Source organism: Pseudopodoces humilis, chromosome 7 (assembly GCF_049639895.1).
Source record: "Pseudopodoces humilis isolate 2021_Gansu_Grassland_sample_001 chromosome 7, ASM4963989v1, whole genome shotgun sequence".
Taxonomy (NCBI): domain Eukaryota; kingdom Metazoa; phylum Chordata; class Aves; order Passeriformes; family Paridae; genus Pseudopodoces; species Pseudopodoces humilis.
The window spans coordinates 9131529-9148995 of NC_142206.1; the positions used below are offsets into that span (position 1 = coordinate 9131529).

The 17467-nt window shown below is 40.7% G+C and overlaps 1 protein-coding gene across 8 annotated transcripts in view; it reads left to right on the forward strand.

Annotated features, from left to right (window-relative positions):
• The window catches only part of SHANK2 (SH3 and multiple ankyrin repeat domains 2), a 278034-nt gene that overhangs the window by 12635 nt on the left and 247932 nt on the right, over window positions 1–17467 (forward strand). For 6 of the 8 annotated variants that reach the window (XM_088057744.1, XM_088057749.1, XM_088057742.1 and 3 more), the window contains 2 exons: window positions 5377–5446; window positions 5838–5920. In XM_088057744.1, the coding sequence (XP_087913870.1) occupies window positions 5877–5920 (44 nt within the window). In that variant the 5' untranslated portion in view covers window positions 5377–5446; window positions 5838–5876. The remainder of the gene's footprint in view (window positions 1–5376; window positions 5447–5837; window positions 5921–17467) is intronic. The other 2 variants (XM_088057747.1, XM_088057746.1) reach the window with 1 other exon arrangement.

Consider the following 17467-nt stretch of genomic DNA (forward strand, 5'->3'; position numbering starts at 1 on the left):
TCACTTTCATTATTCCATCTTTCATCTCTCTCCACTTAGCATAGTTCAGCCAGCAAAGTTAATAGATTCCCATCTGTCACTAAAATTCCTGTCTTGAAGGGGATGTTAAAGAAGCAGAGGCTGCAGCTGCCCTCGGTGATCTGTGATTTATAACTGAGGGGAGAGATCTCCCTCCTGTTATCACAACAGTGACAAGTGTTGCCACAATGCAGCAGTGATTGTTTAGATGGGAGATGTAAATAAAACAGAGCCATCTGGACTGCTGAAAACACAGATTCTGCTATTGGGAGTGAATTCAGGCTTTCTCCCTTCTAGGTAGTCAGAATCTGTGGGTTTCATTCGCTTCTTGGAAGTATTTTTTGCTTTTTGGTCAGTAGCTGGTAACATTTACAACCCATTTTAAAGTGCTGAAGTCTAAAAAACCACTAGCCTGCCTTTTTTGGGTACATACAATCAACAGGTTTTCCTTTGAGCTAAGGCTCAAAATCCAGTTTCAGGATGGGTAGGAAATGGGTACAAGTTTTCTTGTGAATCTGAGTTTCAGAGTTCTCCACCTTCCCATAGAACAAAATACTAGAAAATGTTCAGTGCAAAATTTAGGATTGAATTCATTGAGTTGGACAGAGCTGAGGGGTTACATGAAAAATTACATCCAAGGTGAGCTTTGGGGAGCTTTCATTATTTAGCAGTTATCAGGGATTTTTGCAGTATTTGGGAAATGAAATAATTATGAGCCATGAACAGAGGACACATTTTTCTTTCATCACTGATTGCTGATAATTTTCACTAGTCCATACTACTTTAAATATATTGCCATTTGATGTTTAGATAAGCATAGGAAGGAGGGATTTTTCTTTCTGTATCTGAACATTCTTTGTAACCCTCTATGATCAGGCATCCAAAATGCAGGATCTAATGCTAGACCTATCTGGAATGATGTTATTCTTTATATGTTGTGGCTTTAAGTGCCTTCAAAGAAGCACATATGTGGGAGATTCTTTTGTCTTTAATATATATGAAATCAGCAGTGCATATTTATATTGTTGTGATTTGGACAGGAATTACATTTTGGTATTTACTTTTTTTCTGCTAGCATGAACTTGCTGCTAAAAGCAGTGAATAATCTGAAGGCACAAAGCATCTGGCGTTTCTGAAGATCATTCTTTGCTGCCACACAATATACAAGCATTTAGGCCATTATGTTTAGGCTGCTGAGGAAAAAAAGATTAGAGTAGTGGAGCATAGAAAAAACACCAAAGAGAGACACAAATATGTGAGTTCATTCCAGCAAGTGTTTGAGCAGCTGTAGACTTCATATTTAGTTCTGAAAAGGTCCATGTGGAATTCTATTCAGAATTTTAAATATGTGCCCAAATACGGTGTCTCCTGATGAAGAAAATAATGATTTTTCCACTTCCTTGACAGTTTTCCTGACTGTGTTCACATTTCCACCTTGTGACCAGGGTTTGTTTGCTGTGGCTTTACACAATGGCACAATTACTTGGGAGTAGCCTCCAAAATCTCAGGCAGCTCTTCCCTTGCTACACTAATTTTTCAGCTTGTTGCCTCCTTGGCTGAGCTGGAATCAAATCAGGTTTGGTTATTACATCTCTCCCAGGCAGGATTTGAATCCACCATGTGCTGGAGACACAAGCCTCAGTGCTTCCTTTAGTATTTGAGCTCTCAATTTAACTTGGGGAAAAGTGGAGAATTCAGTGTGTGTATGTTTGGAGTCTATTAGTGCTAAAGACATCTAGGAGTCTCTGAGAATTGCTAAACTAATGGACTGCCTGCAGCCTGACAGTGCAAAGTGCCTTCAGCTCCCTATAAATTACATGAGTTTTCTGTTAAAGCAGCAGTCAGGACTTCCATGCAGCATAACTGGCCTGCTTTAGCAGGTTTTTAGCTAAAGTGGGTCGTGTCAAGTGTTCTGCAGTCAAATGAACTCTGCTGGCATTCACATTCATAGATATCAGGTATAAATTACCTTCAATTTCAGAGGCTGCTAGGAAAAAAATGAGCCTATGTGCCACTAAAAGGGTGGATGACATTTTTATGTACTTGACAACAGAGAAAACAGGATGCTGTGACAGTGTATTCAGCAAAGTCAGGATTAAATGAATCTGTCATTTGAAGTTGTATTAATTTAGGTGTGCTCATCCTGTCGCTGAATGTTCCCAAGTGCTTCATTTTTGAGGTGTTCAGTGGATCCCTTTTCTGTGCCATCCTCATAAGTTAACAGGGATGGATGTTTCTCTGTGATGTGCAAGCATCTGTGCGGATAAACGGGCTGGTCAGCTGGGAGCCACCTCAGAAACACAACCTGAGAATTCCCTGGCATTGGAAGAGAATTAAGAAGTTAGGCAGAAATATTCCATTTGAGATTGCTGATAGGGTTGTATGATTTTTCTTGACTTGTTTGAGTGAGTCAGAACAAATGCATGCTTGTAGTTGAATTTATTTTTTGTTAGTAACTTTTACTTTCCTGGGTGTGCACCTAGAGAAACACTCCCAAACAAGGTTACCTTCCTGCTTGGAGAATTACTCAAACTGTGAAAAAAGGAAGGGAATATCATGACATTTTCATTCCGCTTGCTAAAATTCATGTAATTCTTGGAATGTTTTCTCATTTTGCCAGATCTGGGGGAAGGTTTGCCCTGTGTCAGATCTTTTGGGAATGTTCCCTCTGCAGCACGGTGGTACAGCAAGGGCTTTCCTCCAGCAGTGGCAGCAGCTGGGCTTGGGAGGCAGCATCCCAGCTGATTTGCCCCGGGAAAAGAGCAGGGAGAAGGAGCTGAGGAGAGAGGCCTATAAATACTGCATGGCTGCAGCTCTGCTGCTCCCTGAACCAAGTTACTGCTGCTACAGTGCACTCTGCAAAAATGTCACATCCCTTCACTGCTCAGCACTGAGTCAGGTGGAAATCACCAACTGCACCGTTTGTTTGGCTTGGCTTGGAGTCACCCTGGTGTTTTAGAGATGGATTTGATCAGGAAAATGGCTTGTGTGACTGTGCTGTCAGCCTTTCCTCCCTTCCTTATGCATCTCCTTCCACTTGCCAATGGCTCTGGAATTTACTGCTCAACTTCAGCCAAAGACTTTAAAGGATCAGAAATCCCAGAAGGTGTTACATTTCCACAAACATGTTAGCAGTGGGTGGTCAGGTGCAGGAGAGAACCCCACTTGAGTTCCCACAGAGGGAAAAGTACCGTGCCTATCATGGCTGGTGTTCTTCCAGAGGGATGAGCCTGTGCATGGCCTTACTCTCTTGCCTGGCCACACATGGAAATGATGTCTGGAAGGGAAACCTCCTGCAGGAGGAAGTGCTGGGAATGTGCAGTAATCAAGGCTTTCACAACACATAGATTTATTTAGGGATGTGATTTATTTAGGAGGCTCTGCGACAAAGGTGAGTTTCTGCTCCACTTATCCTGTGCTTGAGGAGAGGGAAAAGCAGGATCTGGGAGGGAACTTGATTTTTGTCTGCCAGTGGGTGTTAAGGGAATCCTTTAGCAGAAATAGCAGAGGACAGTTTCTCACTCTTCCAGTGACAGTGCCTTTCTGCACCATGTAACATATTCAGTCTCATTAAGAAGTCAGGATTGGCACCACTAATTTGTTTTCCTATGAATATGCAGTATATAAAAACTCTAATTTAAAGACCTTCCCTCATCTCTTGGCAAGCCACAGACTTACAAGTTGATTTCCTTATCCTTAGGGTTAGCTCTGGACAGCACAGTGAAAAATAAGTCAATACGCAAAATGCGAAGTGGAATCATGCTGCTGGCTAATTTTTGTAAATAGAAGAGTTTGGCTTCCACACAGAACCAGCTTCTGGCATTCCCCTTTCTGCCACAATCAAGTTCAAGCTGCTGTTGTGGTCTTACCTTTATTCAGTCTGACCAAGATGTAAATCTTTCCTAAAGGCAACAAAGCCTGGTCTTGGAATATATTGAGCTGATGCGTCAGCATTTGAGAGCAGCTTTGGAAAGTTTCCTCTCTGATATATCAGTCTCAGCTTATTCTTCCTATCTCTGAATTCATTTAGAAACTGAAAGCTGGTGTGCATAAAAGACAGAATTCTAAAGTAGAAGCAGTTTATCCCATTTCAGAGACTAAGAAACCTTTTAGGTCAGTTTATTTTGCTTTACTTTCAACTTGCTGACTTCTTTCCTTGCACAGATTCTGGTTTTTGCCTTCTGAGAAACAGCTGCTGAACTTTTTACCTACCTTTCCTATAGCCCCAGTGATCATGGAGATCACATTTTTATCTTGCACCCTAAAAATGCAAAACCTCAGGGCTTAATCTCAAACGCAGCTGACACTGGTACAAAATACAGTAGTTCAATGTGGGAAATGTCCTTCAATAGTTTCTTTTGTTGCTGCTGAAAGAACAAAATCACACAGGTACTGGAGACAGATATGCAAGTATTTTCTTCCTATTCATAACATTTTGGATAGGAATGTTTACTTTTAGTGAAATATGTCAAAGTCTATATTTAAAATAAAGAATGGGCTTAAATACACTGAAAGTATAATAATTCAGCAGTATTTTCTGATGGAGAACCATACAGCCGAGTATAACAAAAAGTAGAGTTAGTCAAACTTGTAGTTGCAGTGGAAAAACCTGGATTTTCCCTTCTACTTATATCTGTAAAAAGAGGAAAATATGTAACAGAAAAGAATTTTGTTTAGCATGAGCTTCTAATCATCAATGAAGGCAATGAAATTTGAATCCAGTCATGCACACTTGGGAGCACAGCTAGATATGGATATCTGGATACATGCTATGTCCAGAGCTGGACTGGGATGCTCAGCACATGTTTGCTGATTTGGTGAATCTCTTTGGGGGCCTGCAGACAGCAGACTCTAATTTCAGGATCTCAGGTGGACTTGGAGAGGCAAAACCAAGCATTTTGCTGCTTGTAGTTGGGCTGTTCAGCAGATGCACATTCCTGGGATGCTCAGAGCTTTGGCAAGACTTAAATCAAGGAAGATGTTTGTGGGAAACAGCAGAGTAGCACCTTTCACCTTCTGTCAGATCTGGCCTGAAATTATGTCTTTCTTGATAACCAGAAGAGCCTATTTTTGTCTCAGTGCTGACTTCATACTGCCAGAAGCACTCTGGAGTGAGTGAAGCCATGGCAGGCTCTGCCCTTGCAAAGCTATGCATTATTTATGTTAGGAGTATGAGGAATACTTCGGAAATATGCAATGTAGTAAAATTCCTCTCTCTTTCTCCCATCAAAATCTCCTTTGTGGAGAAAAAAAATCTCCTTGAGCATTTCTGCTTTATAGCATTTAAATAGGGTGGCCATTGAGTCACAATTTCTTTCTTCAGCTATAAATCTTTATATCTTTCTGTGTTTTGTTCAGGAATCTGAGATGAAAGAGAACTAGATTCTGATGATCATCTTGACACTGTTGCTGTCACCTGCGTTGACAGGTAAGTGTGCCAAGCTGGTTTTGGAGTGAAAACGTTTGAATTTGTGTCAGGTGGGCAAAGGTACAGTTACACTCCAGGACCTCAACCGTGGGTGGTGCTGGATTCTGCAAAGGTGAGTTTTTCAACAAACAGGTGGTCAAAAATGCTTCCAAAAATCTTATCTCCAGAAAGGAAACTGTTCCTCCTTCTGCTTTATAGTGGTGGGTGGGTTACAAAAATGAACCCAGAGCAGAGGAATTTGCAGTTGAATTGCAGCCTGGAGTGAAGATGGCTGGAAGATCTTGTTGACTTTTATCCTCTTCCTCTCCGAAGTACCTGAAATATGAACTACCAGGTGGACTGAAGTTTTCATACTTGTGTTAGACATAACAAACCCCCTGTTTTTATCTAGGAGCAATTTATTAATGAGATCCCTGCAAATTTGCAGCTGATGTTAGGACTGGATGAAGAATTCCTTGGATTTTGTACAGTGAGGTGAGAACTGATGGAATCGAGCCTTTTGTGGTGCAGCCCAATCATATTTCTTTTATTTCGTTTACCTTACCTAAATGCTGCATTTTCAGTGTTTCCTATTAATAAAGACTTCTAGTCCCTACATTTATTATAAATGTCTATCTTTGCTTTTCTCTGATTCTTTCAAAACACAGTCTAAAAAGTTTTGGCAGCACTCTGGAGATCACTTAGAACTTCTTATGCAGAGCAATTTCTTGAAGTAACATTGCTTTCTTGGCTTCCAGTTCAATCATTACAAAATAAATTGAAGCATGAAACTCAGGAATCAGAAAACTAGAATAAAAAGGACACTGATTGAAACTTAGGTTTCCTTTGGTGAAGCATGATGCTTCTGTATGATCTGAAAACTAAAAAACTCATTTTCTCTGTGATAAAAGTAACTGAAGGTGCCTTTTCTTGCACTGGCTGCTGCAGGTGTCTGTGTCAATGTGCATTTATGAACACAGATCAAGGATTAGATAGTGAGTCCTAACAGTGCCTTTGGATGAGCACTGGAAGGAGAATGAAAATACAAAAATTATGTAAAATGTGTCAGATGGATTGCTGTAAAGTGTGTGGTGACATGAAGCAGTATAATTTGGATCAGCAGTCTGTAAAAATGGAAAAAGGAGAAAGAGATTTAAAAAATGTGTTTTCCTCAAAGCTCAGCCCACTGAATTCCTAGCTTATCAGGACATTTAATAATTGACTGACTGCTTCTGTGGTAGGGCCCCTATCAAAGATAAGCACACCAATCTAAAGAGAAACAGGTGCGCAAATTTGGATTTTAAGTGTTGTGTTTGACAATGTGTTGAGTTGATGGGAATAACTGTGTTCTGTTGGCTGAAATGTTTAAATTTGCAGGGACATCTTCCACTATCTCACAGGATTCCCCAAGCCCCATCCAGCCTGGCCTTTGACACTTCCAAGGATCCAGGGGCAGCCACCTTCTCTGGGCACCCAGTTCCAGGCCCTCACCAGCTCCTGAGTAAAGAATTTCTTCCTGATTTAAATCTCCTGTCTTTCAGTTTAAAACCATTCCCCCTTGTCCTGTCATTATCTGCCTGTGGGAAAAGCCACTCTCCTTCTTTTATATAAGCTCCCTTTAAGAAGCATGTAAGAAAATTCAGCTGATATGGAAAAGTGGTCACTCTCCATATGTAACTGAAAAACCAAACGGAGAAGTTTGGATTTATTAAGAACTGCAGAAAACTTTTGAGGTGAGGCAGCTAGTGATGACAGGTGTGAAAAAAACCCCAAAACCCAATGCGGTTCTGCTGGGGCCTGCGTTAGCTCTGAGAACACTGTGGCTTGCTCTGCCCCAGGAGTGAGGAACAGCCTGGGTAGGGTTTGATCCCAGAGCTGAACCTTTTGAGCCACAAGCTCAACAAAAGCAGTTTAATGACCACAGTCAGGATCAGGTAAAGGAGGAGGAGGAGGCTCTCTGTTTGAAGTTCTGGAAACAGGTTTATTGCTGAAGAGGATCAGGGACAGAAGAGCCCCAAGCACTACTGTGCTCAGGATTTTATATAGCAGCAACTCAATGGGCAAGTACAAACAAACAGCCAATGGGGAATACAGGATGGAGGAACAAGGGCAGGGGATTACAATGCAGGGACCAACAGAGATGAGGGGGAGGAGAGGACCAGTCATGCAGGCCAATGGGGTCTTGAGGGTTAGGGGATTGACAGGGAAGGATCCAGAACAAAGGGCAGGGTTTACAATGATGGACAAGGGGTAGGAGCAGGGTAGTGGTGACAGGCAGGGAAAGTTTGGGAATAAAGGGTTGGGTCTACAATGATGGGCATGTCAGGGGAGGATACAACTCTTAGGGGTAAACCAACTTGGGAGGAACTGGGGTCGCACAAGAATGAACTGTATAACTGACAAGCTTAAACATACAACTACAAATAAACACTTGCTGCAACAAAAACCAACTGCAAGGGAAGCTACATAAAAGCTGTGGGAAAACATTAAGCAGACATAAAACCTAACAGCAAATCTCTTTTTAATGCTTCTTTTCTTTAAAAGCGTGAAAAAAAAAAAGTATTTCTAGTTTTATGTTAATGCTGAAAAGGGCTTTTCTCGTGTGGGCTCTGCCTCCTTCATTCCTGAAAATGACAAAGCAGAGAGGTTTTGTAAATCTCATTAATGAGTATGTCCTGAAGAGTTTGGTTCACATGATGGGCTTAATTATTGCCTTCCCTGCTCAGCTGCATTACAGGGAGAACAGAGCTGCCTGGATGCTGTTCCTCCCCTCTGACCAGGTGCAGACACAGTTAGCTTTGGCAGCATCAGCAGCAGCATCAGGAAATGAGCTTTGCATCACAGCTGTTCCCACCAGCAACCCACCTGAAGACACCAGAGGAGCAAAGTGAGGGGTGCCTCTTACAGGGTCATCCCAGCCCCCAGTTTTATAGAAACCCAGGAGCCTTTCCAAGCACAGTGTTCATGGGCATTACTGCTTGTCATTCCTAGGAAGTCATGGTTACACGTGGGTGTGCTTCACAAAGGTTCTGTCAAATCCTCTATAGCTCCTTTGGAACTTTTAATAAAATCTTTTCCTAAATACTTTCTCTGTGGCAGAAAGTGATAGTAGTATGCCTGGAGTGCAAGTGATGCTGGTTTTCTCATTAGGATTATTTTCTATCCTGATTCAATCAAATTTCTTTTTTTTTTTGAAAGTGCTTTTATATTCAGTTTGCATATCTTGATTAGACTGTGATAATTTCCATGGTTGAAATCTCCAAAGTGTGCTGTCAAGAAATTATAAATGGTAATGAATTCACTTAATTAGGACTTCCAGGAGTACAATCAACATGAAATCTAGTCAATTAGAAAGAAATCTGTTTAAAGTATTTCTGGTTTTCCAACAGCCTCATTTGAGGCCTTATGTTACCTGGGACTGAATTAGAGAACTACACAGACAGGTAGAAAATACACCTTGTAAAAAAATCACTGTAAAGAGGTATAAATGAATCCAGAAACTTAGGTGCGGCTGAAATTTGACTGAATCTCCATTATAAACTAAGTTGCACAGCCACCAGCTGGAGAAAAGTTATGGTACCAGCTGTGACTTGACACTCTTCAGACCACATCTTGCACCATGTTTCCAGATCTGGACCCACCACAGAACAGGAAAGATACGGACAAACTGGAGCAGGTTCTGTGGGGGGCCACCAAGAAAAAGGAGGCTGGAATATTGTCCTGCAAGGAGAGGATGAGGTAAGTCTGGAAAAGAGCTGTCTTCAGTGAGATTTTCCAGGCAGGATTGGATAAAAGCGTGAGCAACCCAAGCAGATCTCATTGCTGGATCTCCTCTGAGCAAGAGGTTGAAATAAAGACCTCCAGAGACCCCTGTGACCCAAATGACTTGGTGATTCTCTGAGTCTAAGGCACAGCAAAGAATCCAGGTCATTGTATCCAGGGAGGCTGATTTCATTTTGATTCTGCATTGAGAGAGGGATATTTCAGAAAAACAGCTTTGTTGGTATCCTAAACTGTGTCTAAATTAAAAATATTGCAAGCATTTAACCCTGGGTGATTTAGCATGCTATTTATTTTTAATATTAAATTCCAAACTAAACCTGGAATTTAAATACCAAAAACTGGAAGAGTTTATGAATCTGTATTTTCACACAATAACTTCCTATCTTTTGTTTCCCTTTTGCCGAATGGTCACAAACATGGATCTCATTCTGTTTTCTTCTTGCCTAAGAAGTGATATTTTATTTCTTGAGCTGTTTACTGAAGGTAATAATTAAACCTTGGTAATCAATGAGGAAACTGGCTCTTTTAATCAGTTTAATTGGGTTGATTGCCTAATTTTTGTCTGGCTATAATTTGGTAGAAATTAGTATCGTATCCGTATAATGAATTGAATCAAAGATATCAAAGGTCAAGAAAATAAATTATTTCTCAGTTATTCTACAGAGTCACTGTGCTGCCTGGGTCAGTTTGGCAGGTCACTTAACCTTTCTAAGCCTGCAGAAATTTTTTCCAGTCTACCATAACCAACCTTCATCTAAAAAACCCTAAAGAATGTCCTTGGTTGTGCCATGATCACAGGCTGGAGTGTAAATTAAAGCCTTGGAGTATAAATTATGCTTACCTTGGGCTGGAAAATAGCCAGGGAAGATGCAGGTAAGGTCAGCAGAGTTCCTTTTTCAAAGTTGCCTCTGAAAAAAAAAAAAGGGAAGTTTTTCTGCAATTAAGAAAAGCCTAGAGGCCATTTGGCCCTGGCAAACAGGAATATTCACTGCAGACAGACACAGATGGGCAGAGGGATGGTGAGGACAAGGCACGTGGCTGTACTTGCAGTACTTGGAGTTTGGCTAAACCAAGGGCTGCTCACCTGCCCTATTTCTCTTCCATCCTTTTTGGGTCACCGTTTGTTTGTTGTTTCCCCCTGGATTAAGGAAAGAAATTAAGCTGATGTGAAGGCCAGGGAAAATCTCCCCCTACAGGCTCTTTGGCAGAGGACTGGCCCAGAACAGCAGACCTGGAGTCTGAGCTCTGTACCCCCAAATCCCACCTGTAGACACTTGGTGTCCTCTGCAAACCTCAAGGGGTGTTTCCTGCTGAGTTGAAACTGAAATAAATTAATTGAAACTAAATTAGAAAAAAACCCCAACATACACAAGGAGAAACAGTGATAGATTTTATTTGCTGTACCAGCTCTCAACCAAAGATAACTTGTCCTTTTATAAGAAAAACAGAGCATCTATTTGAGAGGACACAGTCTTAAGCTGCGCCTAGGGAAATATACGTTGGCTATTAGGAAAAAGTTTTTTACGGAAAGAGTGACAAAGTACTGGAATGGTCTGTCTGGGGAGGTGGTGGAGTCACCATCCCTGGATGTGTTTGAAAAAGACTGGATTTGGCACTCGGTGACATGGTTTACTTGAGGTGTTGGGGCATGGGTTGGACTCGATGATCTCGAAGGTTTCTTCCAACCTAGTGATTCTGTGATATGTGAAGCTTTGCCTTTTTTTAGATGGCATGTTATTCCATTGATTAAACTAAAGCAAACAATGAAACTGTTTCTGTCAACACAGCAAATAAAATGACATAGTAGCCCTCACCAGGATCACATCTGAGGAAAATTCAGGTTAAACTTCGTAGCAAACTCTAAATGCTAACCTGTGTGCAAGGAGGAGAGGGAATCTGCTTTATCTGCTCTCAGGGCTTGATCTAATCTACATAACAAGACACCAGCAGTGCTTCTCTGTTAACATTTAATGCTGTTTGTATTTGAATTATCAGAAAAAAATGTTTTATGAGTAAAGAGGAAAGAGGTTGACAAACATCAAATGCAAATTAACAAGCAACAAAGCTGCTTTTGTCCATCAGGGATGTGAAATGGAGGTAAATATGTTCAACAAGCTTTGATTTTTTTCCAGACTCCTGTTGTAAATCTTTTTAAATTCTCTTATGTCCTTTCCCTTCCAACATATCATAATCTTTTTGATATTTACGTAGCTAAGTGCAAGGAGAGGCTGGGAGCAGAAAGGCTGGAAGATAAAATGTCTTGCCCTACATGCTTCTGTTTGGTAAGGAAATTTAATGGGCACCCTAAAATGACCATTTTATCCATCTATTTAGAAATAGACAGTGACTATTAAAAATTGAAGTGGTGCAATACTTCAACATTGCTTCAAGAACATGTCATAACTACTCACGTTGTAGCATTTTTGGTTTGGAAAACTGAAGGGGAATTTTTTCTTACAGTCATTGCATCTGCAGTTTATTTTGTTGTAGAAAACTTCCAGGATGGGGCTACCACAGCTGCTCTGGGCAACCAGTGCCTGCCCACCTTCACAATAAAGAAATTTTTTGTAATATTTTATGTAAAAGCTGTCATGTTATGCAGAAATGCCTTTCTGTATGTGGAATTGGATTAAATGATAAACTTCTCCGTGTTTCATGTTGCTTTTTCATACTTTGGCTGTTGTTTTGCTCATGAATGCAATGTTGAGTCCAAGAAGACATTGCAGTTTTTGGATGCAAGTCATGTATCCAGAACAATGTGCTGGGTGCATTTCCTAAAACATTTTGTCGTCTTCCACCCTATTTGAATGAGTTATTTAGCTGCTACTTATTTAGCTTTTTTGTTTTGTTTTGTTTTGTTTTTGTTTTGTTTATCATGTGTTTAAAGTGGTTTAGAATTCTGGATCAATACATACTAAACAGATGAATTTTCAAACTGAATGTTGAATTTACAACTAAGCACATGTAATTTCTGTAGGATCTTATTTAATATTTCAAAGTGATTATTACTTTGCCACAAGTAAACTATATAGTTTTCACTGCAAGGAGTATTTAAAGATTGCCTTAGGAGCACTGTTGTCTATCTGTTGGGAAACACAAGTTCTAATAAATGTGAAAACTAGAGGCCATGCTAAAAACAACTGTAGAAATGAACAGAGCCTGGAAGGTACCTCTGTGGGGCTCACGGCGCTGGTCCTAATTCCTTGTGTGGAAGAAGGACCTTTAAATAAAGGTCAGCCAGAATTGCTCTGGAAACCTTGCAGGGGCTTAAAAGAAGCCACTTAAGAATTTATATTGCCACAGGCAGTTGGCCTTTACTGCAAACTTCCCTGTGCCTGTTAACATTTATAAATACTTGCTATGTTTCCCCTTTTAATATGTTTGAATAATTTTTTAAACATTTTTAAACATTGTAACCAATTTTACTGCTCCACCCGGTGCTAAATCTTTACACCTGGTTCCTCTTCCTGCTGGCAGGTTCTGTTTTCTCAGGTTGAAATCCTACTTGAAATGTTTTTCATGTTAAAATTCCACTTCAGACATTCAGAAGCTTTTTTTTTCTCTGCCTGTCTTCCAGCCTTTCTTATTCAGCAGAAGGAGTTGCTTGTCTCCTGTATTTGTTGTACCAATCATTCCCCAAAATGTCTCTTTACATCTGCCTGGCTGAACTTCAGCCTTTCCATGGAGATACCATGATCAGCTGAATAGTTTACAGGGAAAATAAATGCTAAGTAGAGGAGACAGAGAACAAAGGAGAAATTTAGCATCCAAAGCTGCTTGGTAATGAAAGAAACTCAAAAAACTACCCTGTATTTGCAGAAATAGGATGCTTGTGCAGATTTTGTGGTTGTGCAGCATTGATAATGGTGAAGTACTTACGTTTAAAAATACTAAAATAAAAAAAAAAACCTGCTTTCAGACCCATTTTAATAATATGATGTTGGCATTTAAGACTCTTCTTGGCAAGTCTGTGCAAATGTACAAGAACAAGAGAATTCAGAAATAAATGCCAGGTTCAACAATTTCTCCACACAATTTTCTTCTTGTTTCCTAAAAAAAAAAATAGGTGAGGTAAAGTCTCACTCTTGAGCCCTTTTGCAAAACAATTCTACACTTGCACTGATCACCCAGGAGAGAAATCAAGGGCTGCATCAATCTGCTCTTTACACAGCAGTAAAAATCTCCTGGTGGCTCTGATGAGAACCAATGGATATGATCATTGACTTTGAATATTGATTTCCAATCAATAATTCAGTTTGGAAGCACGAGATGTCACACTGAGAAACAACAGTTTCAGAGAAAAGTACAGGAGTAATTTTTGCTCATCATTCTGCTACTGTAGTATTAGTATCAGCACTCATCTTCTAACATATTTATCTGGGTGTTTCAGTTATTTAACAAAATTATCAAAAATACATCACCAGGAAGTGAGTTTAAGTGAGGGACTGCTGAATGGAGAATAAAGCTGTAATCAGGGGGGTTGTTGTCCCTTTCTGGTGGAGCTGGGAGAACAGGGGAGCTCCGAGTGCCTTGTCTCCCCTGAGGTTTTGCTGTGGATTGTTTAGCACTCCCTGTGCATGTTCCGGCTTTCTTCTTGTAGATATTTTCTTTTTGGTTTTGCATTTGCCTGGCTGAATTTTGCATCCATGGCTTTCATTTCTGCCCTGCTGTTGGAGTTGTGGAATTTGGGTGCTGATAACATTTCCATTGGCTCAGATAGCTGTTTATGGAGATCTCTTTCCTGTCACTTGGGCAGTGGTGTCTCAGATCCACTCCATGCTGGCAAACATTCATGCTGCCTTTGGGTGAAGTGGTTCTGCCCTTTTCAAGCCGCAGCCATTCACTTCTGGCCTTGTGCCAATTTTATCCTGCTGCTTTTGCAAACATTTGCATAGTGATCCAGTTCAGAGGCATGATGGATGTTGAAACTAACCTCCCAAACAAAAAAAAAAAAAAAAAAAAGCTGGAGTTTGACCTGGATTAGTGCTTTGTTTTGCTTCACTGTATTAAAGCAGTCTGGGGACAAGCATGGAGTGCTCTGGGGTGAGAAGGACGGTGAGCTTGTCTTTTGGGAGGCAATGCTGGTTACTGCCAGCTTTAAAGTTGGAGTGCAGAGGGAGGTTGAAGCCATCAAATTGCAAATTGCCCTTTGGAGTTGGTCTTCAATTCAAATTTTCCTCTGCATGACCTTCTCTGCCCAGCCATGGGGAGGTGTGAAATGCATGGTGTGCTGGGACTCAACCCCCCACCTTCAGCTCTGTCTGAAGTCCATTTAGAAAAAAAAATCATTATAATTAGAAAAGAAAATGTTTGATCTTCTCCAGCATTTTAATTTAGTACTTTGTCAAGCTGGTTCTTGAGCTGATATAAATAATACTGAATAAAGCCACAGAATCCAAGTGTTGAGAGCTCTGGCTGGTTTTACACAGAAATCTCTTTCCTGAATAGTTTTCCTTCAGAGTTAATTACTAAATCCCTCTTTATAGCAGTGACTGTTCCTCTCCCAGCAAACTTTGCTCACAGTCGGGTTCGTGGCCTTAGCCCTTGACAGTGCCCACAGGTATTGTAACTGGCCTGACAGCAGCTGTATGGAGGGCTTCTCCCTGCAGGCAGCAGGGCTGCTATTGTGCAAATGAGTGTTTATATAAAAATAGATTGGTCTTATCTTGACTAGGAGCCAGTGACCCCTGAATTCAAAACCTTGCTCTGAGACCTGGTCTTGGTGGCCTTGGACAAGACATTTGGTTCTTGCACCTCAGCTGTGTTTTAGGGACAAACAAGACCAGGAGGGTTTGGTACTTTGCAGGGTCAACAAAAATCATACAGAGCTATAATTACGCCAAAGATTTTCGAACATAGTTTTTATCGTGGGTTTATCTGATAATACATGGATGTTCAATGAAAATCCCCTGTCCGGTGTGTCTCTCTGTCGTTGATATTTTATACCCTTTCACATCAAGTTTACAATATCAAAGATACAAATAAATGTAAACATATGTTTATTAAATTCCTTTTGTGTAATGTTTAACAACCTTAAGTGCAGAAGCTCAGGACCTCTGAACAATGAACCAATATGATTACGCAGAAGCCATTTATTGTTTACATTATGTACTTATTAATAGATTCTAAAACTACCGTTCACATGATCACGCAGTACTTGATTGGTGCCTCTATCTTGTCCACACATTCAGCACACACTTCTCAGGACATATGATTGGTCACAGTCCAGGTGTTTAACTGCCCCTGTTATCTGGTTCTTGTGGTCTTGTTTTTCTGCTTCTCAGCCTCTTCTTTCTTATTTTAGAATAATTTATGTCTCAGCAACCTTGATGATTCTAGAGGGTCTGACAAGAAATTCTACAGACGGTTTGGCTGGAGCACACTATGGCCTAAGTTGTTCAGACAGATTGCAACTCTTAAGTCTCCAAAGGATAGATTAATCTGTTGCTGTTCTGGGTTTTTCCCCTGCTGGATCTGTTTGCACTCACTGGACCACACCTTTCACCCGGAGAGTGAGCTCTGGGAGTTGAATTTTTTCCTGTTTGTTAGCCTGTGCACTGTTTAATTCCAGCCTTTTACAATGTTCTTGTAGGGCTTTTTAAAAATTATTTTTTAGAGAAAAAGGCAGTTTGATGGTCATGGTTTGGACTGTTTCAAACTCTCCTTAATGGTGTGGTGGCAGCAAATGGCAGAATAAGAAATTCCAGCAGATTTTGTGAAAGCTGCGGGCTGGACAGAGAAAAAACAAATCTAAAAATAGCATCTGTAAAGGGAAGGCAGCAGTCTGAGCTCTGCTTCTTTCATCTGGCCTGTTGGTCTGAGAAACATCACCTGGCCATAGCCCCAGAGGCTGGGTGCACATCCTGCTGTTCCTGCTGAGCTAAAGGGCAAGGTGCTGGGGGAAATGTCCAGCAATACGGGGAGCTTAAAGCCATCCTTCCGCTCTTTCATCTTCCTGCTTTTCTGTGGCCTTCATGTGTCAAAAGGGGTGTTTAACCAGCTGCAGCTTACACTTGCTTTGCTTAGGGGATGTGCAGAGGCCAGGGCAGGACAGTGCATGGAGCTGGGACACACTTGGTGGCCAGGAGTTGAGAAATGTGGACAGAGGCCATGAAGTGGAAGAAACCTTGTTGGTGTGACACGTTTCATTGTGTGTTTACTGCAAAGATGATAATGACATCTCATTTTATTTATTTACAGAGAGTCTAGTCAGCACCTAGCACTTCTCTACACCAAAAGCAGCCACAGACAAAACACGATCAGTTTAACTGTAGGAATCCTATGATCTGTTGGGTTTTGGGTTTGTTTTTTTTTAAGAAAAGGAAAAAAGGCATCCCAGACAATCATGATGAGACTAATCTATGTTTCAGCCATATTGAACCAATGAATTGGCAGCTAGGAATTAGGAACCTGGGATGCAATATTTTCATGGGTTATACAAGTATTAATTAATAAGCCAGGCAACCTGCCTCATTTTCCTGATGTAATAAGTTTGGTTGTGGAAAAATCTTTAGGAATATCCTTGGGACAAAAGTGAAATAGTTCCTAAAAGATAACACCTTCCATGTGGGAAGCCAGTGGCTCTGGTTAACAAATGGTGGGATCTTCCATCTCCACACAACTTGAACCAAACAAATTGCCAGTTTCTCTAGTATTCAAATAGTCTTGTTTAAAAAATCATGTTTAAATGATCTGTTTCTCCACTGTGCTGGTGGGGCCCATATCCTGTTCATTTTGCCACTGTGGATACAGACTTTCATTATCCTTTCTGTGCTTACTTGTGCATTATTTTCCAGAAGATTAGGTGTCTTGTGCCTTGTTGACGTGTTTCAAAGGAGTTCTTTGTCCCGCTATTTATTAAACTTAAAGGCTTGATTCCTGTGAACTGGTTCTTCAGCTGGAGATTTCCCTTTCTTATTCTAGAATGAGATATTCCTGGGAAGTTTTTGCATGAAAATCCTCTTACCAAAACCTGGGGAAGTTTTTTTCTCCTAACTCAACTCTTTTTTTGGCTGCTGTATAACTGCAGTTTACTGGTCTCTGTCGAATCCACTGCCCTGGAATGTATTGCACTCTCAGTTGGCTTTAGGGACAGACAAACCACATGATGGTCTTTATGTCTTAATGCTGACACTCACTGGCCTGTACCTCTTATGCTCTTAAATTCTTTGTATTGCCCTGCTGTATTTTGGGTTCATGTCTTTTAGCAGTGGCAGATAAACAGAGAAGCCACAGAAATGTTTATGATTTTTATTGAAT